The following is a 21,415-nucleotide window of genomic DNA, read 5'->3' on the forward strand; positions in this document are numbered from 1 at the left end:
TCACCGCTTTTCCTCGAAAGCTTTCGATGCGAGCGGAGCGAGCCCCGGCGTTATTTGTATGATCTTACGCTTAATTATTAATTTTTTTTCTCTCTCTCTCTCTCTTCCCAGGCGTTGTAGGCTCCCGGCAGTGACAGTTGCTCCCGGGACGGCTTACACCACACTTACACCTCTGCCAACCCCAGTACCTGCCGCATCCCCCCGGCCCTGCCCCTGTCCGTCCGTCCGTCCGTCCGCCCGTCGGTCCCCCTCCTCCCCACCCCATGTGATTCCCGGGCTGGATGTGTAAAGAAATGGCCCATCATTTTTCTCTCACTTTTTCTCTGCCCTTTCCCAACCCGGAAGAGCTCTGATCTTCAGCCCAGCCCGGAGGAGGAGGAGGAGGAGGAGGAGGGAGGAGGAGGAGGAGGAGGAGGAGGGCAAGGGTGGGCGTTTGGAGGATGCGGCTCCCCCAGGTTTTCCCCCTGGGTGGGAGTTTGCGACATGCCAGCAGCCGCCGCTCCGCTCCTCCCGCACTGCTGCCCTGAGAGCTCCAGCGGAACGGGACAAAACCAAAAGCATCTGCCCAGGTCAGTGAATAAATACTCCGATTTGTGTGTCTGTAGGTCCCCTCCACCCTTCTCTTTCTTCTTTTTTTTTTTTTTTCCTTTTTTTTTTTTTTAATTCCTTCGCCTCCTCCTTCTCCACGTGGAGGGAATTAAGATGGGGAGCTCGGCTCAAAGGGCAGAAACTCAACCCGACTCCCCCCCCCCTTTATTGTTTTGGGGGGGAAGTTGAGTTTTCCCGGTGACCTTGGGGAAAGGCATCCCCCGACCCGGGATCGAAGCGAAATTTGGGAAGAGGGTGAGAAAAAAAAAAAAGGTGTTTCCCCCCCCCGGGTGTTAGGAGCAGAGGAGTGAAGCTGGGATGGTCAGAGGTGGGAGATGGGACACCGATCTGTCATAGCTGGGATGGAAAATATTCAGCTCAGGGAAGGGATTTATCTGTATAGGCGGGATCGGGGCCTTTCCGTGCCCGGCTTCCTACCTATATGCCTATACGTTTGTGGATGCAGAGCCGCATAGGCGGCTCACTTCTATTCGTGTGTACAGCGGCTGCGAGCAGCGGGACGTCTGCGTTTCTATACTGTCCCCCCGTATAGGACTCACCCATGTTGATTTTGATGCTGGCAGGTCCATCCGTGCTGCACCGTGCCTAACAGACACTATATATTTCGCCCTATATATGTTTATGTTCAAACGCACCTAGTAGATAATCTCTAACAAGCATACCGTGCTTCTAATAGGATCTAATGAGGGCGATCTTCAGCCCCTTTCCGCGGATATTCCTCTTTTTATACCTCGTAAACCCAAACCCACCGCTACCCCAGCCGCGGAGGAGAGATGTGCCGTTAAGGCAGGTTGAGATGAGGAGGGGGATGGCTCCGATCCGGGCCGGGACCCCCCCCCGGGTCCCTTCCCCGCCGCCGGGCAGCTTTTCCCGGAAGAAACCGGCCCGGCCCGGGCTCCGGCAGGACTCGGTGCCGGAGGACGAGAGGGGAGTTTCTCCTCTTTCCCGGGATCCCTGGATTTAGGGCTTTCTCTCCTCCTTTCCCCCTTGTAGGAAAATTTTCCACTCTCCGGACTGGGCGGAGGGTATTTCGGGAGGGAGCCTGGAAATGGCTCGGGCTGCCCAGAAATGCGCGTTAGCTGTCATTGAGCATCTTTAAAACAGAAAAAGGGAGAAAATATCCATCCATCCATCCATCCATCTATCCATCCATCCACCCACCCACCCACCCACCCCAGCTCCTCTTACCTTCACGTGTCCGTACACAGGCAGCGAGCGCCTGGTGACGGATTTTTAATGCAACCGGATAATTAATAACTACCGGCCCTGCTTGTTTTCTCTCTTATTTATGGGCCGCAGGTGCGGAGCGGGGGAGCCGGGACTCGGCTGATGCCTTGGGCAGGGCCGGGCGGACACCGGGGTGTCCCCCCCCCGGTTGAGTTCCCCGGTCACCTGGGCAGACAGGGGGGACACCGAGGGTCCAGGCAGCGGCGGGGGGGGCAAGGAAAAGAAGAAATAGGCTTTTGGGAAGGAAGGGGGGGGGGAAGAGAAGGAAGGGTTCTCCCCCCACCCCCCGGCACTTTGCTCCCGGCTGGGGCAAAGCGCTTCCTTCTCCCTGGGGATGTTTTTTCTTTTTTCTTTTCTTTTTCTTTTTTTTTTTTTTTTTTTAATTTGAGTCCCACATTTACGGTGTGCCACTGTGCCAGGCGGCCGTGTCGTGCCGGTTCACACCCGGAGTTGGGGAGGGGGGGGGATGTCTTTGGACCAGGGAGGTTTATTTATTTTTTTTGGGGGGGTGCTGGGAGTGCAGAGACAGCTCTAAACTAGCGGCAGCCGAACGCTTCCCGGAGTAAATCGCTCCGGTTTTAATGCCGGGAAGTCGGGAATATGCCCCTGCACCTCGGCAAGGAACTGGTGTTAATTCTACCGCCTCTTCTCACGCTAACCGCCTGGTCATTTGTGTTTGTTGCTTTATCTAAGTCTCGGGGTAATTTCTGCTTTTGGGGAAAAAAAAAAAAAGTCATTAAACGCGACGGCAGCTTCACCTTCTCCGTGGGGTGCGAGGAAAACGGCGCGGCTCGGGTTTAAAGCCCGCAAGATGCTTTGCCTTCGCTTCAATCCGCCTTCAAATCTATCGCCCAAAACGGTCCTGGGCGATAAAGCAAAGCCGAGAAACCCGAAATAAAACGACTCCCCCCCCCCCGCGCCTTCCCCCCCCCCTTTTTTTTTTCCTCTAATGCGCATTTCCTTAACCTCACCTTAATTTGGAGTGGCTGTTCAAGCGGATTTCTAGGTTGTATTTTTTTTTCTTCTCTTATTTTTTAATTTATCGCCTTTCCGGAGCGCTGCCCGACCCATCCCGACCCCCGCGCCGGGTGGAGGGAGCGATGCCCGGTGCCGCGGCGGGTCGGGGAACCTCTTCCGTCAGCTTGGAGAAACGGGGTGGAAAAAAGAGGAAGAAAAAAAAAAAAGAGTGGGGGAAAAAAAAGGGAGAAGGAAAACCTCTTTTTCAAGCCACCTCTTTGCTGTCTGAGAAAGAGAAAGGGGGGGTAGGGGGAAAAAAGGGACTTACCGGGTTGAGCGTGAAACCTGCGGAGGGAAGGAAGGAGAGAAGGAAAAAGAGGGAAGGAAAGAGGGAGGGAAGGGAGCTGGACTCTGCCTCCCATCCCGGAGCAGGACAGGGCACTGGCAACAGGGGTGACACGGCTTTTTTCCTTCCCCCCCCCCCCCCCCTTCTCCCCTTTGCCCGGCTCCCCTCCGCGTCTCTGCCGCAGTTTGGGGAATGTGTCGGGGGGAGAGGTCGCCTCTGGGACTTGCGGAGCCGGTTTTTGATCTTTCTCAGACTTTTTTTTTTTTTTTTACTCCTGTAGTGTCCCGGGGCAGTCGCCCTCCTCTCAGCTTCAAAGAAGGCGGGGGGGGGGGGGCGGGGGAGGAGGGGAAAGAAAAGTTCCCAGTTTCTCTCCTCCCAATTTTAATTCTTCGAATTTCTTTTCTTCGGCAGAGCAGGGTTTTCCCCCTCTCTTCCCCCCCCCCCCCCCCCCATCAAATAGCATCATTTACGCTGAAAAAAAGTGTGTCTGTCGGGGGGGGGTGGTGTTGCACGAAGGGAGAAAAAATTGGACCCGGTGTAATCAGACGTTGATTTGTTCTCTCTGAATTTGCATGGCTCGGCATTTCTTTGTGTGCGTGTGTTTATGTTTCCTCCCGATCTTCGCGAAGGAGAGATAAATGAATTACTAGAAGAGAATGGAAATATATATGCATGTATTTAAAAAAAAAAAAGGAGTAAAAACAGAAAAACCACCCATGTGGCTGGTTTCGAAGCGGAGGGGAAAGCTCACATGGGATGAGAAAGGGGAGACGCAGAAATGTCAGTCTAGTGTCTCCGTCTCTCTTTCTCTTGGACTATTATTATTATTATTATTATTATTATTATTATTATTATTATTATTAATTTTGCCAGCCCCTAGCTGGAAGGATGCTGATTATCTTTTTACTGATAAAGAGAGGGGGGGGTGGCCTTGGGGAAACAGATCATAATTCCTGCCTAATTCACGAAGGGGAGGGAAAAAAAAAAAAAAAAAGAAAGAAAACAAAATATTCCCTCTTCTCTCCGCCTTTGTTTAACCCGAGATTATCTCAGCAGCGTTACCAGGGCCCAGCCATCCTCACACCGGAGGCTGTCCCGGGGGGCTGGCAGGCTCCGTGCCCCGGGAGGGGCTGCCCAGCCAGGGAGATGGCAACGGAGAGGGAGAAAGCAAATTGCTGTATACAAGGGGGAAAAAAAAAAAAATAAAAATAATCTTCGGAGCTCTGCCCTGGGCCGTGTCCTCTCCATAACCCTCCCATTCGTCGCTCCCGGCTGTTTGTACAGCTTTACCTGTACTATTCTGGTACCCTGTAAAAAAAAAAAGAAAAAAAAAACCAGCCCCGCAAACGTAACTTAATCCGCTTTCAGTCAATTGTCGTCTAAAAGGGGGCTAAAGGAAAGGGGGGGGGGGGGAAGGGAAGGGAAGGGGGGGACTTTTTCTGCCTGTCCCCCGAGGTGCCAGTCGCAGCGGAGGGCACCGGTGGGGACGGAGGCAGCGGGTGGCCCCGGGTCCTGGCACCAGAAAAACCTTCCCGATATCTATTTTAATAGGAAGACCTGGAAGAAAAAGAAAAAAAAAAAGGGGGGGGGGGAAGCAGCTTTAGTGCCCTTTGACTGCTCATTTTTAGGGGAGGGGTAGTCTGGGTAACCGCCCCATTTCCCTGAGTTTGGTTTTTATGTTGTTTTGTTGATTTTTTTTGGGGGGACACACACGACTTTCAGTGACTTTTGTCAAAAGCCTGTCCTCTAACCTTTCAGCGCCAGAGCTAGCCCCATTTCCCCCCCCCCCATCCCTCCCCTAGCTAGGAGGGATGCTGGAGCCCCCCCCCCGAATTAACCCCCGAGCCCCCGAGCCTTATCTGGCGGCTGGTGGCGAGCTTGGGGCTAATTGCTCCAACAATGGGCTCCTATTAACGCCGAGCTGTCACTGGAAACCCTGCTGGGGGCTGCCGGGGGGGGGGCGAGGTGATGGATCTGCAGCCACAGCCTGGGAAAAGGACGGTCAAGGCCAGCGCAAAACCCCCGGGGATCACAGATTAATCCGAGGAGAGGGGAAAAATTATGGGTTTGCTTTTTTTTTTTTTCTTTTTTTTTTTTTTTGAGGGTGTGTGTGTGTTTTTGCCCTCCCCACCACCTTTTTCTCCCGGCTGGGAAGGGAATAGGAAGATCGTGTCTGTGGAGGTCTGGGTGAAAATGCAATGGGCGAGCTGAGAAAACTAGATTTGAAAGCGGGTGTCCTCCTCCCGAAATTGGGGCTGTGGCTGCGAGGGGCTGGCAGCCCGCAGGGTCCCGCCGTGGCAGCCCCTGTCGTGCCCCCCCCCCGTCCTGTCAGGGCAGGACGGGGCCCTCAGGGCTGTTGCCACTTCTCTCCCCCCCCCCCCCCCACTGACCAGACTTGGTGTAGCTATTGATATTTTATTTTATTTTACTTTATTTTATTTTATTTTACTTTATTTTACTTTATTTTATTTTACTTTATTTTATTTTACTTTATTTATTTTATTTTACTTTATTTTATTATTTTTACTTTATTTTTATTATTTTTATTTCATTTCATTTTTTAACTTTATTAATTTTATTTCGCATTAAACCTTCCACGCCCTCCAAACAGCTGAAGGAAAGCGGTTTCCCCCTACCCCCGGACAGGGGGAAAGGCACTTTTTCGCGATGGCTTAGCAATTTTCTGACCTCTAGATGGAAATTCCCCTCCCGTGATCCCACGGCTGTAGGTCCCAGGGCTGTAACTGCAGGAGGGGGCAGGTTTGGAACTCTCAGCTCACCTGCCCAAAGATCTCAGCTAGGGACTCAGACACCCCCCCCCCTCCCTTATCCAGATGTTAAACCAGATTTCTTTTTAAAGTTACTTTTTTTCCAAGGGCTGGAGACCACACCCTCGCCCGCAGGGTCTGGAGAAATTTGGGGAGCGGGGCTACAGGGGCAAATCCCGGGGAGACACTTCGCCCTCACGTCCATAAACCGTTTAAAGCTGGGGCGGGGGGGGGCGGAATTTGTGTTCTTGCCTACAATTAAACGCTTTGTAGAGGATGCTCCCCTCTTCGCTGTCCTCCTCCTCGCAAAGAAATCCGCCCCCCCTCAAGGAGGAGGGGTGGGCAAGGGACTTCTGCCTCCCCCGATGCCCGGGACAGTCCCGGGGGGGGACCTGCCACCCCCATCCCGGTTTGCCCACCTCTGCCCCCCCCCCCAGACGCTCCCAACCGGGCACGTTTCCCCGGTTCCCCCCCACCCCGTCTGGGCGCACCGAGCCCAACGCTGGTTCCCTCGCTTTTATACCTGCCTCGGCTTTGGGTTTTTGGGTTTTTTTTTTAACATAAAATAAATAGATATGTGTGCATCCCCACCGAGAAAGCACGAAACCTCAGCGGTGCTGTTCTGTCCCCACGCCCAGCGGCCGATGGGCCGTACCGGGGGGCTTAAAACCGGGTTTAAAATGGGCTCAAGGAGCCGGAGCATCCTCCGTCGGGGAGGCTCAGCTCGTCCGTCCGTCCGTCCGGGAGCGGAACGGAACGGAAACGGAACGGATCGGAGGGTTTTCCAGGCTGCAGGTCGTGCCCAGCCCGCGGGGAACGGCGCTGGCCCCGTCCACCGGAGACCGGAGACCGCCCCGGCGGCACCCGGCAACGGCAACGGCGGCCGCCGCGGCGGAGCCCCGGGTTTTAATTAGAGCCCCCCCGTATAAAAACTCCTGAGAGGCGCTTCCTCCCGCAGCCGGGCAGGCGGTCTCTTGCCGGCGTGCGGAGAGACAGCACCCACGGGCACCCCGTAAGTGACTTTCGCTAGTTCTTTTCTTTTTCTTTTCTTTTCTTTTCTTTTCTTTTCTTTTCTTTTTTTTCTTTTCTTTTCTTTTCTTTTCTTTTTTCTTTCTTTTCTTTTCTTTTCTTTTCTTTTCTTTTCTTCTCTTTTCTTCTCTTCTCTTTTCTTCTCTTCTCTTCTCTTTTCTTCTCTTCTCTTCTCTTTTCTTCTCTTCTCTTTTCTTCTCTTCTCTTCTCTTTTCTTCTCTTCTCTTCTCTTTTCTTCTCTTCTCTTCTCTTTTCTTCTCTTCTCTTCTCTTTTCTTCTCTTCTCTTTTCTTCTCTTCTCTTCTCTTTTCTTCTCTTCTCTTCTTTCTCTTCCTTTGCTTTCTTTTCCTTTTTGTTCCCTCTTCTTTTTTCTTTTCTTTTTACTTTTCTTTCTTAATTTCTTTTTTCTTCTTCTTTTCTTTTCTTTTCTTTTCTTTTCTTTTCTTTCTTAATTTCTTTTTTCTTCTTCTTTTCTTTTCTTTCTTCTTTTCTCCTTTCCCTTCCTTTTTTTTGTCGTTTTTCTCTCTTCTTTCTTTCCTTCTTTTCTTTTTCTTTCCTTCTTTTCTTTCCCCCCCCTTTTTTTTTCCCTGTCTTCCTGCCTGTCTGCCCACCTTTCCTTTCTCTCTGCATCTTTTGTCCTCTCCCCCCCCCCCTCGCTCCCAACCCTCCCTTTCCCCTTTTCTCTCTCTCTCTTTCTCTGTTTTTCCTCTTCCCTCTCTCCCCCCACTTTCTCCCTTCCTCCCCTTCTCCCTCCACCAGTCTCCCTGTCCCGGGCTTGTCCCCAGCCCGGTGTCCCGGGGCGGGGAGCCCAAGGCCGTACCGCACCGTACCGGGCCGGGCCGTACCGGGCCGGGCCTGGCCGCGGTGCCGGCGGTGCCGCTAGGGGATGCCCTGGCTCAACACAGCGGCCGGGCCGGGCCGGCGGGGCGCGGGCTTCCAGCCAATCAGCTCCTCCCGGGGCCGGCGCCCCAGTTCCTGCTCTCCCCCCATTGGCTGAGGCGGCCGCGGCGGCGGCCCCTGCTGGGCGGGCGGGCGGTGCTGCGGCCGCGGAGCCGGCGGGGGGTCGCCGAGGCCGGCGGGGGGGGGTCCCCGGGGCCGGAGGGGGGGGTCCCCCCGCCCGCAGCCCCACCTCGGCCGGGGATGGGGGGGGGGGGGCTGCCTCTTCCCCAGCCTCCCCCCCCAGCCTTTCCGTCTCTGCTTGCGCCCCACTGGGACCCCCAGTGGAACTGGTTGGGGGGGGGAACCCCCCCCCCAAAGCCGTATCTCGGCCGTTTCTCCGCGCTGATATCCTTCAAAATCAGAAAAATGGCTAAATAATCCTTCCTGAGGCGGAGCAGCTCTCCACCCGCCGGTGGAGGAGGAGAGGCAGCTTTATTTCAGGTGCCCCCCCCCCCCCCCCCGCCCCGCAGGTCCTGCACCTGCCGGCGCATCCCCGGCCCCGCTCCTGGGCTGGGGGGGGGGCTCCGGTCCCTCTCGGCACCCCCCCGCGGGTGACAACGGCAGAACCGATCCGCTCCCCTCCACCTACGACTACTTCCCGAAGTGGCCACTCGGGAAAAAAAAAACCAAAACAAAACCAAAAAACCAAACAAACTTAATTTTCCCCCTGAAAAAAAAAAAAAGAAAAAGGGGATGGGGGGGGGGAATGGTTAAAAGAAGTGGGTAAAAGGGGGTTCCCGGGGGTGCGCGGCGGGGGCGGCCGGCCGGTCCCCTCCTCAGGCGGGGACAGGCTCCGCCTCCCCCGGGCTTATGACACTGGAACCTCCTTAAGTTGCGTCTCGCCACAGCTGTCTGTAAGCACTGAGCCGGCTGGCGCCATCCTGCTCCTTTCAGAAAGAATGCCTTCCCTGTAAAAAAAAAAAAAAAAAAAAAAAAAAGGGAGAGAGGGGAAGGGAAAAAAGAGAGAGAGGGAGGAAAAAAAAATCGGGGAAAAAAATAGGGCGAGCGAGCGAGCACAATCTGATCTGATCAAGCACTTTCAGCTTCATCCCTCCTGGGTCACATACTGCTTCTCCACCAAGGTTTGTGCGGAATTTCTTTAGCAACTTGTCGCTTTTTTTTTTTTTTTTCCTTCTCTCCTCTCCCCCCCCTTTTCTCCTCGCTCCTTCCCTTCACCCCCACCCTCTTCTCCATCGCTTTACCCCCCTCCTCGATTCCCCCCCCCTTCTTCCCCCCTTTCTCGGTTGCATAATAATTAATGAGCAATCAAAGTGACTCTGGGCTGCAGAGCAGCGAATGGCACAAGTTCTCACCGGCTTAAGCCGCTGGAGCTTCTCAGGTGCAAATGGAAAAAACAAACAAATAAACAAACAACCGCGAGGACAAAAAAAAAAAAGCCAAAAAAAAAAAAAAAGAGCAAGAGGAAGAGCTGAGGCGGCAGGAGCGCGGTTAGAGCTGCTCGGCTCCGGAGAGGAGAGAGCGAAAGAGAAAGAGGCGCTGGGGAGAGGTGGGTCCAGGGCAGAGCAGGCGCTTCCCAGGGCTGGCTGCCGAGGGATGGGATGGGTTTTCTCCTGCCTAAAAAGTCAGGTGCTAAAGTTCAGAACTTCTCAAGCACGTTTCTCTCTTTGCCTCTCTCTCTCTGCTCCTTCCCTTTCCTCTTTCTCGTTACAGGTGATCAAAGAAGAGAAACATCTGCAAAAGAGCGGAAGATACTGAGGGGATCTCACTTCGTAGAGATTTTTTTTCCCTGAGTTTGTTTGTTTTCTTTTTTTTTCCCCCTTTTTTATTATATTCTTTTTTCCCCTTTTTTTCCTCTCTCTTTTTTTTTTTTTTTTTTTTTTGGAATCGATCGTTTATCACCATACCCCCCCCCCTCCACTTCCAACCAAACCTAACCAGAAACACCCCCAAACTCGCCGAGCACTTTCCCCCCCGCATCACTCCAGCACCGTCTCCCCCTCCACTCTCAAGCCCTCCGCGCCTTGCTGAGGAGGAGGAGGAGGAGGAAGAGCAGCGGCGGAGCAGCGAGCGCGGAAGATGGAGGTCTCGACGGACCAGCCGCGGTGGGTGAGCCACCACCACCCGGCCGTGCTCAATGGGCAGCACCCGGACTCGCATCACCCCACGCTTGGCCATACCTACATGGACCCCACGCAGTATCCTCTCGCCGAGGAAGTGGATGTACTTTTTAATATCGACGGACAAGGCAACCCCGTCCCTCCGTATTACGGCAACTCCGTGAGAGCCACCGTGCAGAGATACCCCACGGCCCACCACGGTGAGTGTGTCCACCGAGACCCCCGGTCCCTGTCCCCGTTCCCACGGGTGGCCCCGCTCCCGGTGCCGGTCCCGGTGGCTCCGCGCTGCCCCGAGCCCCGGCTGCCGTCGGGCAGACCCTCTCCTGCCGGCGGGGAAACTACGTCACGGGTGGATTTTGGGGTTGGCTTATTGGAAATAATTCAAAATCCAAGCTTCCTTCCTTTCCTTCTCTGTTTCTTTTTTATCTTTCTTTCTCTTTCTTTCTCTCTTCCCCTCTTTCCTGTCTCTCTTTCTCTCTTCCCTTCTTTCCTTTCTTTCTTTCTTTCTTCTCCTCTTTCCTTTCTTTCTCCATTTCTTTGTCTATCTCCTTCTTTAGACTTCTTTCTCGCTTTCTTTCTCTTGCTCTTTCTTTCTCTCGTTTCTTCTCTTTCTTTCTCTTGCCGTCTTTCTCTCCTTCCTCTCCCCCTTCTCTTTTCTCCTCTCCCCCCTCCTTCTTTCTCTTTCTTTCCCTTTAATCTTTCTCTTGTTTTCTTCCTCTTTCCCTCTCTCTTTCGCTTTAGTCCGTGTCCCCCCACCTTCATTAGGTTAACAGTTAGGGTCTTCATACGGTGTTTAGTTTTTTGCACGATTAAGCTGCTCTGGAGAAGAAAAGCAAGCTGGAGAGCAGGGGTGTGAAACCGACCCTGCTGTCCTCACGCTTGGGCTATTTTATTCGCACTTGGTGAGCTCGTTAGGCTTGGGTCGAAAGTTTTTGCACATGCACCCAGGGCCGCACCACGGCATGTGTTCAAAATAAGAAAAAAAAAAAAAATAATCCCTTGGTGTAATGAGGTGTCAGACCCGGTGCGTTTTCCTGAGGATCCTGCAGGAAGGTATTGATCCGCAATGTGAATTTTGTTCCTGGGTCACAGCTTTTGGAAAGGAGGTGAAATACCTGGGGCCGATGGGGCCCAGGTCCACGGAGGGATGAGTGCTTTGGGGCCATCTTTTATGAAGAATCGGAGAGAGCCAGTATTTGTAGCTGGAGTTTACCTGTATGGTTACAAAACAGGGAAAAGAGAAAAATTAAAAAAAAGGAGGCAAAAAAACCCCAGATGCTGATTTGTGAAGCCGGACAGTGACCTCTGTCGTGGCGAAATCTAAATGCGCGAGGTTTGCAGTGGAAATCAGCCCCAAATCAAGGAGAAAAAAGTGGGACGAGGGAGTGGAGATGGAGCCGAGCCGGGTTCAGGGGGCTGCTCCCAGCCCTCAGCTACTTGTTGAGTGCGAGTCTGCATTAGGCTCCGCTCAGTAACTGCATTGTTCTGCTATTAGTCCCTTTAAAACAATTATTTCTAAGGATCAGCAGCCTTTGTCCTTTCCTTCTTTTCTTTTCATTTCTTTTTTTTTTTTTTTTCCCAATATATCAGCAGAAAGTGGAAATGCGGTCTCTCTGATCTAGCCTGAATATTATTTACTATGCTACTTCCTGGAGAAGATAATGAATCTTGACCCTTTCTATTCGTATAACCCACCTCCCCTTCCTTTCGAGCAGTTACTTTCAGTATTGTTCACAAATGTCTGGTACGGTGAAAACTAGCTTGGAGATTTTCTAGACACACACAAGCTCCCATGCAAACATACATGTCCACACTGCACCAGCTCTTTAACTCTCTGTGGCTCTCTAGATCTCTGTTTGCATCTCTCCTTCTGTATATTTAGCAGCCTCTATACACGTATCACGATACCTACAGAGGTTAAGGCTCTCCAGATGTCAATGCGTTTCCAGGGCTTTATTAGCAGGCACTAACTTGCTCTCTTCCAGTTGAATAACTGTGTTTTTCAGCTTACAGCGATTTGCTGAAGTTGCTGTGGATTTGGGTAGATTTGGTTCTTTGGATATATTTTTCTTTTTTTTTTTTAGCAAGGGCAGTGATTAATTTAAAATATTAGGTGCCATCCATTTAAGAATGTTCTAGGCAAAGAAAAAAAGGTTGGACTGCGTAAATCTAGTGGTTTGGGTTTTTTTGGTTTTTTGTTTTTTGTTTTTGTTTTTTTTCAAAGTCCAGGTCTGTGTTTTAAAATACAAGTGAAGGGTGTCTTGCCATAAGAAGGGGATGGAGAGTTTCTTTTGAGACAGTTGGTACTCTCTGCGTGTGCCATATCGCCACGAAAAAAAGCCGTCGAACATTTACGTGCAGCCTCATGGAAGAAAAAAAAAGCCAAACTGGGCGGTTTGCAAAGTTTATCATCAGCTCTGCTGGGAGGGTTATTATCACGTCTGTGGGCATCTTCTGGTCGTCTTCGTTCGGCCAGAATATTCCCAGGGTTTGTAGCCTACGGCTGCGCTCGGGAAATTATTTTCCAGCTAAAAGAAAAAAAAAAAAAAAAGATTTCTGCAGCCGGGGCTTGGCAATTTCACGCAGGATCTTCGCTTCAAAGTCCGCGTGGGATTGCCTGGAAGAGGGAGAGAGCGCAGCAGGGCTCGCCAAATTCCGTGTCCCAGGGCTGGCAGCCCTCCTCGGGGGGGGTCCCGACCCGGCGAGCGGTTCCCGAGCAGGATGGGGGCTGCCACCTCGGACTGTTGTAGCTTTTCAATTTTCATTTTTAAAGGGGAGTGGGCCTTGGCATCAGGTGCAATTTCGCCTGCTCCCCCCCTCTCCCCACTCCTTTGGGAAGGAGGAGGAGGAGGAGGAGGAGGGGAAGGGGGGGTACAGCCCGGCACCCCCCCGGCGGGTTTGCCGGGGTGGCGAAGGGAAGGTAACCGGCTTTTTTTCGCTGTGTTTTCTCCGAGCAGGGAGCCAGGTGTGCCGGCCCCCGCTGCTGCACGGCTCGCTGCCCTGGCTGGACGGGAGCAAGGCGCTGAGCAGCCATCACAGCGCTTCTCCATGGAACCTCAGCCCTTTCTCCAAGACCTCCATCCATCACAGCTCACCGGGACCCCTTTCCGTCTACCCACCCGCCTCCTCCTCCACTTTATCCGCCGGCCACTCCAGCCCACACCTTTTCACCTTCCCACCGACCCCTCCTAAAGATGTATCCCCGGATCCGTCCATCTCCACCCCCGGCTCCACCGGTTCCACCCGGCAAGACGAGAAGGAATGCATCAAATACCAGGTGTCCCTGGCCGATACCATGAAGCTGGAGTCCTCTCACTCTCGGAGCAGCATGGCCTCTTTAGGAGGAGCCACCTCCTCCGCACATCACCCCATCACTACCTACCCACCGTATGTCCCAGAATATGGCTCTGGACTTTTTCCCCCCAGTAGCCTCTTAGGAGGATCGCCTACCGGCTTCGGCTGTAAATCGCGACCGAAAGCACGGTCAAGCACAGGTAGGGCTTTTTGGCTTCTTCATCCCTTTTTTTTGGGGGGGGGGAGAGGAAGCTATGGGGGGGAAGGTATAGGGCTGCGGCCCCCCCCTCCCTCCTCCTCCTCCTCTCCTCAGGATGCTCACAAACAGCCGGGGGATGAAGGCAGCGGGGACTTGACCCCCCCCCCCCCCCTTGGCCAACCCCAAGCACGCCGGCTCAGGAGCCCAAATCTGTGTGTGTGTCCCCCCTCCCGCCCTTCACCGTTGCCTTAGGGCTCCTGCCCGGTTGTTGGGGGGGGGGGGGGACGACACCCGTCCCCCCTCCGCCACCCCAAGCGCCTTACGATGCTCTCAGCTGCGGCGCCTGAGGAGGAAGCGAAACCGAGGGAACCGCAGCATTAGTGTATCTCTCTGTATTTTAATACTGGTACTAAATCCCGGCCAACTTCCCTCCGCCTCGCTCTTCCCAGGGCCTCTTCCCGCAGATGCGGGAAGGATTTTCCCTGGGGCGGTGGGAAGGGTCTGGGGGGGGGGGGGGGGGGGAAGAAACTCGCCCACGCAGCCCCCAGCCCCATCCAACTCCTTCCCATAAGCTTTGACCACCCTTAATGCAAGACCCCAAAAAAGCATCCCCCCCTCCTTCCCCGGCTTGGGGGGGGGGGTCCCAGGGCTGTGCGCACCCCGCGGAAAGGGGGGAGCGGGGTGAGGGGGGGGAGTTGCGCGGCTGGAGGCTCCGGGTTTGGCCGTTTGTGTGCTCCGAGGGGTAGTGTGTGAGCCGAGGTTTGTGTATGTGTGTGTGCAGGGGAAAGGGCGATTAGTCAAAACTCTTTTTTTTTTTTTTTTTGTCTCTTTCTCTCCTTTTTTTTTTTTTTTTTTTCCGAGGAGGCTGCTGCAGGGTTGCCTGGCATGAATGAGATCAGTTTTCAGGGTTTTTCCAGGGTGACATTTACTCTGTCTGTCTGAGCAGGGACTGTCTCTATTTAGCTGATATGTTTGAGCTAATCCAATTATTTTCAGACTGCTGCACGCGACAGTTGCATTGTTTATCCAGCGCCAGGAACTTTAATAGAGTCCGGATGCGGTTAGAGTGACAAAAAACCCAGACCTGTATGTTTTGTACATGAAAGCAGGAGAGAGAGAGAGATGGAGTGAAACAAAAGAGAGGGACAGAGACTCAAACAGCCCCGGAGCGGCTGTCCCGTTTAACCGGAGGGGAACAAAACGACCTGGGTATTAACGGGAGCGGCTCCCCGCCTGGCCCCGGTACGGACCGGGTGCTGTGGCAGGGTAGGGACCGGTTTATTTTTACCCCCGGTACAAGCCGGGGGGGGGGTGATGCGCTCCCCCGGCCGCCCCGGTGCCCGCCGAGGTACCGGCTGCGCGGTATTTTCAAACCGTCTTGCCCCCCCCCACCCCCCCCCGCCTCTTGTTTTCCTTTTGCCACTTTCTGTTACTTTACCTTCTAGAGAGACATCTGCGGTTCCTGATAAACCAACCCCAGCAGCAACACCTTTTTTTTTTTTTTCTTTCTTTTTCTTTTTTTTTTTAAAGTTGATTTTAGCAAGCTGGGAAGCTCGCAGACAAAGAGGGTTAGTGCTGGAGGAAAAGGAGGGAGGGGGTGTTTTTGCAGGATGAAAGAGGGAGAAACGGCTGCGAATGTCTTTTTTTTTTTTTTTTTTTTTTTTTTTTTCGGTGTTGGGGTGAGAGGAGAGGGGTTTAGTGCAAAGGCTCTGGAAAAACGGTTGCCGTTTGTGGTTAGGGCGCGGATGCCTCTCGCTCGAACACAGCGCGGGTTGGGGCAGCGGGGAGCCAGCTCTGCGCTGAGTTAGCTCTGCTCTGGCCAGCTGAGGTCTTCTGCTGCTCTCAGATGGGCCAGGAGTGTCATTAGGTGCAAGAAAAAAAAAAACAACCAAACCAAAAAACAACCCAACAAACCAAACACCCAACAAAAAACCACTGAACCCTCTGAAAGTAGCTGAGAGGCATCCCCATCCCCCCCAGTTCCCTCCTCTGAGCTGGGAGCTGGTGGGCCGGGGGACACCCCCCCACCCCTCAGTAGCCAGGGAGAGGATACAGAGGTGCCAAAAAGGAGAAGAAGAAAGAGGGAAAGACCTTAAGCAGGGCTCAGGCAGGCTCAGGGGCTGTTTGGGATCCCAAATATCAGGGATGGACCATCCGGCTGCAGATGCGATGGGGAAGCCAGCGGGGTTTCCGCAAGTTGGGTGGTGGAAGCTTAATGGCAAATTAATCGATAGCGGATATTGGCAGAGAGGTTGCGTATTGGCTGGGGCCGGGGAGGTGTTTTGATTGTTGATCTGTGATTATTTTGGGGGTCCTTGATGTGGTTTGACCTGAGGCCAAAGGATGAGACCCCCCCCCCCCCCCCAGGCTCATGTACCCCCATGGGAGTTGGGGCAGTGCTCAAGGAGTGACCCCAGGGTCCTCACACCCATCAGAAAGGGGGGGGGCATGGACTTAAATTTGGTATCCATCCATCTGGGGAGGGTTGGAGGCTCCTTGCAAAGCCTGCCAAGGTTTGTCTGGTCTAGCGACATGGGGTCTGGAGGGCTGTAGAAGCCCTTAATCCAGAGGTGAGGGGAAATTTTCCAACCCCCCCCAAAGGAGGGACCTGTGGGAGGGGTGAGAGCTTCTCCAGGGAGCCCCTCGAGCCACCATGGGGTTCGGGTTGTCTTTGTCACCATCCTTCTTCCTTGCTGCTGGCACACAGGCCTGATGCTGCCTGTGGGGGGATGCTGGGGAGGGGGACAGGATCAGGCCCCACCAGCCCTGGGGCTGTCGCTCAGCCATGGCCTTGGACCCTTGCTTGGACATCCTGAGCTTGGAGAGGAATGACAGGGTCTGGCATGGCTGGGTCTCTTAGGGGGGTGGTTTGTTTTGTTGTTTTTTTTTTTTGGGGGGTGGGTAGGGTGTCCCCAGCCCCTTTCACCTCCACTTTCCCTAAGTGAACTATGTGCTCTCTTGTTTCCAGAAGGCAGGGAGTGTGTAAATTGTGGGGCTACCTCAACCCCTCTGTGGAGAAGAGATGGCACCGGGCACTATTTGTGTAACGCCTGTGGACTCTATCACAAAATGAACGGGCAGAACCGGCCCCTGATCAAACCCAAGAGAAGGCTGGTGAGTCTCCTTTTTTATTCTTTCTTTTCCTTCTTCTGCAACTTTTTCTTCTTGTCTGCAGCTCGGGATGGACAGGGAAGCTCAGCCAGCTCCGAAATCTGGTCCCGCTGCGTCAGAGGGCTGGGAGGGGGGGGATGCTCGGAGAGATGCTCCCAGCTGCTGTGGGCCTCAGTCATCTGGTCCTCTTGCAAACTGCAAAATGGGTTAAAAAAAACAAGATCCAGGGCTTCTTGCAACCCAGAACTGAGTTTTCTCCCAGGTCGCAATGGGGCAGGTGCCTCCGCACAGCGCTTCTGGATGGCGACCCAAGGATGGTGGCTCTTTCCAGGGGCTAAAGGGCAGACTAATCCTTTCTGAGTGACCAAAGAGATTATCAGGAGAACAGAAGATTTCTCCTGGGCTCTCCACGCTGCTGTCCTCCCCTTCCCAAGTGTGTCTCCATCCCCTTTGGCTGGCAGCGTCATAGAGGGGGGACCCAAACTGGGTACCAGCCGCCACTGGGACATCAGCTGGACCTTGGTCCTGCAAAGGACTTGGCTGATGGTCCTGGTGCTGCTTGAACCTGGTGTGGTCATTTGTCCCTGAGCCGTGTAGGTCTCAAATTGTGTCATTCCCCTCCGAGTCGGTGTGAGTGAGGGCACAAGGCAGGGGTTGGCAAAGCCCGGTGAGTGTGCAAAGCCGAGCGTGTGCCCGGGGCCGCAGGAGTTGGAGGAAGACGAACTGTGTGGGTAAATATTTGAAATAATAGTTGCAAGTCTCGCAACTGTACTACGCACAGGCAGTACGTTATAGCATCCCCAGTGATCTATTTATGAATTTCCCTGGAAGCCACAAAAAGGTCTGGAAGCTGTGGGCATGGCTAATAAATGCGTTGAAGTATATTTGGCAAATAATCAGGCAAACCACAAGGGGAAAAAATATATCAAGCAGGGGAAAAAAAATATGTTCCCTGCTTGGGAAGTTATTGAATGTTTCGAATCAAGGCACGTTTGGTTTCGTTAGGATTAAAGACGTGGACGGGCTCCTGGGGGCTGCTCAAAATGCGGAGGAAAAGCGGCTCTCGCCTCTCCGCGGAGTTTCTGAGCTGATGGATGGATCCGGCCGGTTGCGTGAGGCTCGTGCCCGGCATGGCCGGATCCTGCGGGCAGGAGAGGGGTGCTTCGCTGCCCTCGTGTTCTCTGTGAAGATGCTCACGGCCTCTGTCCGGCAGCTCTCAGTCACGGGTTTCAGCTTCCTCACCTGTGAGATGCCCGCCAAATTGGACCGGCTTTATCCCCACAGGCACCGGGAAGCGTTTGCAGGATACGGCCCCAGGAGGGGTGACGCTGCAAGGGGCAGCGGCGTCAGCTCTGTCTGGCTGTGCGGGTTTTGAGGAAGATGCGGGTTTGCTCCTCTGCCCCCAAACTTCCCACGGGTGAAACCTCTGCATGCCTTCCTATATGGGCTTTTCCCATATAGGAAAATGTTGGTCTCCCTCACCTCTCATAGCCTTGTTAGAAAAAAGGAAAAGCTTTCTAGGGAGGGAAGTACGGGCTGGGATTTTAATTTTTTTAGGCAGCTCTCTTGTTCTCTTCTCCTCCTCCCCCCGGCCCTTCTGTCTTAAACACACACACCTCGTTTGCTTTTTTATTTTTTTTTTTCCTCGTTCTCTCTTTATGTGTAAAGCTAACTTCCTAGGAAAAAGCTGCCGGATATCTGAGCCCTGGAGATAACTCCTAAACAACAGCTCCGTTTCCCCAGCCCAAACACACAGGAGCTTGAGCGTATCCAAACAAGCGGAGGGGGAGGCAGAATAGGAAAGCGGCTGGAAAAGGGGGGGAGAGCTTTCAAAAAGTGTCTGATGGAACCACGAAAGAATGTCCCGAGTCACTCTCAGCCCGGCACATGTAAAATGAACTATATAAATAAATACATTGTAAAAGGTCATTCTTGAGGGGGGGAAAAAAAAAAAGAGAAAGAAAGAAAAAAAGTAAAGAGAGACCTTGTCTTGCACAATCACTCCAATCTTGGGCATTTTAGTTTAAGTTACAAAAAGTTCCCGTTCTTTGAATGTGGCGTTTGCTAAATGGGAACTTTTGATTTATCTATATATTTTTGTTTTTTTTCCAGCACTGCAAAGAGAAACATTTCCAATACTGTTTGCATCTGTATTTATTTCCCTTGCTAACCTCCCCCCCCCCCGCAAAAAAAAATCAGAAGGCCCCAAAGCCGGGCCCGTGTTTGCATTTCGTGTGCATAGATGTAGATGTGCACGCGTCTGTGGCTTGACTTGATCCTTCCTGACTTGTGAAGGCGAGCGGGCTGGGGAAGGCAGCGTGTGGATGGAGGCTCAGGGTGGGGATCCAGTGCGTGGTTCTCTCCCTCTGCCCCAAGTTCCCTGCGTGACCTTGGGCTGGTTTTGTAGGCTCTGATCCCAGGCGCGCTAATGAAAGGACTCCGATGGGTTGGAGAGAGAAGGCAAATAAATCCTCAGATGCTGAGAACCCAGCCCAAGCCTTTTTAAATTCAATGGGCGTCTTTGTAAGGGCTTCTTTTAGGGGAGACGGCTGGAGCTTTGCCGGCCGAGGGGGCTCAGACAGCTCTGCTTCGTCTTGGGGGGAAGGTGGAAGGTCTGGAGATGTTGGCAGGAGGATCAGGAACAGGCAGGTGGTCCCACACCACCACTCTGCTTAAAAGGTCTATGGCCCTCTCGGAGACCGCTCCTGTCCCCGTCGAAGCCAGCGGCAGCCAAGTCACTGAAGTTGCTGAGATAAAACCTTCCTTTGGGTTTTCTTCCTTTCCCCTGTCCATGTGGATGCAGAGTTCTCTGTTTCCGTCTCCAGCCGTGCTGGTTTTGGAAAGGTTATGGCCAATTTCTCAGAAGGCCCATGCACGTGCAGTCTTATTTTAGGAAGCTAATGCTTGCAGCTTTGTGGGTAGCCCATGTAAATCCGGACGGTGAAAATGCCCCTTAATTAAGCATCGTTATCAGTGCTTGGTTCCTCCTGTGCCATCCTCGATTCCAACTTCTCATCGCTGCCAGCGCTTCTGAAGTTGTGCCCTCGCTCACATGCAACTGGGCCACGGGGTCTGGTCCTACAGATGATATGGGGCACCCTATTAGTCATCCCATTACTTACATGGCCAGGTTCGGGTCGGTGATTAGCGTCAGTGGATGCCATTGCTGGGAGCTTTTACAATAGCGTTATTATTCATTGTTTCCTGCCCGCTGCCGGTGTCTCCGGTATAAGTTGGTACAGCATAAAAGGTACAGTCTGGGACCGAAAGAGCACAGAGTTCAAAATATTCAGCTAACAACGCTGAATTTTTGTAGGGGAAACGCGGCAGATGGAAAAGGTTTCAGAGAAGACAGTGGATGTTGTGATTTATTCGTTTATTTAATGTCAGAGTTTGTTTGAAGGTAGCAAGGTGGTGACCAGGCGTGCCTTTTAAACACACTTGCCGTAAGAGAAATTACGGCGAGCGCCGTGTAGAAACCCCAAATATCTTCAAAGGGGATGTTTCCCCTGTGTGGGCTGAGTCAAATATCACTGGTTTTTAGAAATTTCCTTAGGCTTGATTTTTGGGTCTGATAAGGGCAAAGCTGCCACCGAGAGACTCAATCCAGCCTCTGAGCCATCCGTGCTGGCCGGCGGGGGCCGAGAGACCTGCGGGCTCGTCCCCTGGGTCTTGGCGAGAGCCCGGCTCTACAAGCTGTTGTGTCCGTGCTGCGTTTGAAGCACGCGTATTAAACCCGGTGGATTTTGATGGGAACGAAATTTGGGGCCGTGGCATGGTCCGGGGGAGGACGGGACCGAGGAGTGTTTGCGCATATCTGTTGGGGGCTCTGCCGTTCGTGGTGGGATGCTTCAGCTTCTCCTGCCGGCACCGGGATTTTTGCAACCAAAGACCCACGTGCCGTTCCCAGCTCCTGCTTGTCATCAGCACGGAGAAGTCAGCTAGAGGCCTCATCGGGCTGGAGATCGGCTTGTTTCACCGTGGGTTGTGGTCAGGGAAAATGGAACTGTCCCCACGGGCAGCTGGTGAGAGGCCCTTGCTGTCAGATCAGGAGCTCTGTGATGCTTCCCAATGCTCATGGGCATCGTATTATTTATTTTTTCAGACAGTCCTTTTTGTCTAATTAAAAGAAAAAAAAAATGCTACTCTACCTAAAACAAAACCAACCCGTCCTCTCCCCACCTACGCCACATTCAATTATGATTAAAATTGCAACATGACCTAACAAGAGTTGGTATTAACGCTAGCGCTGTGCCAGTGTCCATGTTTGCATTTGGGGTTTGTTGTACGGTATCCAAAGATGCGGTATTTTTTTTTTTTTTTTAAATGTTGGATGTGCTACAGTGTGCGGCTGTGTGGGGTGAGGGGTAAATTTGAAACAGTAAGAGCACAAAAGAGAGCATTAAAGGCTCAGTTCTGCAAGGTGCCAAGCATTGCTATGATCTGGCAAATCGCTTAAGCACATGTTTTAACTTTAAGCACATGAGCAGACCCATTGAAAGCAACGCATTGGGATGAAATCAGAGCTCTGGGACTGTGTCATATTGATGAAGAAGAGATAGGACGGGGATCTAAAGGTCTTATTTTTAGGAGCTGTAGGCACTTGCAGATATGCAAAGGTGCATACGCGTTCACATAGAAGACTGCAAACTCCTTCTCCTCCCTCAGTGGCAGAAGGACAACTTGTTTGCTAAAGTTACAGTTTTTAAATGATAAGCACAAATTCATCCATGTGAAAGAAGAGCGACTTTGCTAAACTTGGCTTTGCTAAATCGTTATCGCAGCTAACAAAAAAGCTTCTGTATACACCTTGACACGTAGACTTTTTTTCTTGTTCCTCTTCCTTTATGAAATGGTAA

General features: G+C 52.7%; 1 protein-coding gene across 8 annotated transcripts in view; it reads left to right on the top strand.

The window, feature by feature from the left end:
- The first annotated feature begins 384 nt into the window (after window positions 1-384).
- GATA3 (GATA binding protein 3) overlaps window positions 385-21,415 on the top strand; it is a 28,982-nt gene continuing 7,951 nt past the window's right edge. Inside the window, exons 1-4 of one of the 8 annotated variants that reach the window (XM_075024636.1) lie at window positions 385-569; window positions 9,546-10,152; window positions 12,910-13,446; window positions 16,414-16,559. In XM_075024636.1, coding sequence (XP_074880737.1) covers window positions 9,912-10,152; window positions 12,910-13,446; window positions 16,414-16,559 — 924 coding nt within the window. In that variant the 5' untranslated portion in view covers window positions 385-569; window positions 9,546-9,911. Of the gene's footprint in view, window positions 570-6,658; window positions 6,920-8,487; window positions 8,957-9,168; window positions 9,382-9,414; window positions 10,153-12,909; window positions 13,447-16,413; window positions 16,560-21,415 lie in introns of those variants that run through there. The other 7 variants (XM_075024638.1, XM_075024637.1, XM_075024639.1 and 4 more) reach the window with 7 other exon arrangements.

This window comes from Buteo buteo, chromosome 4 (assembly GCF_964188355.1).
Source record: "Buteo buteo chromosome 4, bButBut1.hap1.1, whole genome shotgun sequence".
Lineage (NCBI taxonomy): Eukaryota > Metazoa > Chordata > Aves > Accipitriformes > Accipitridae > Buteo > Buteo buteo.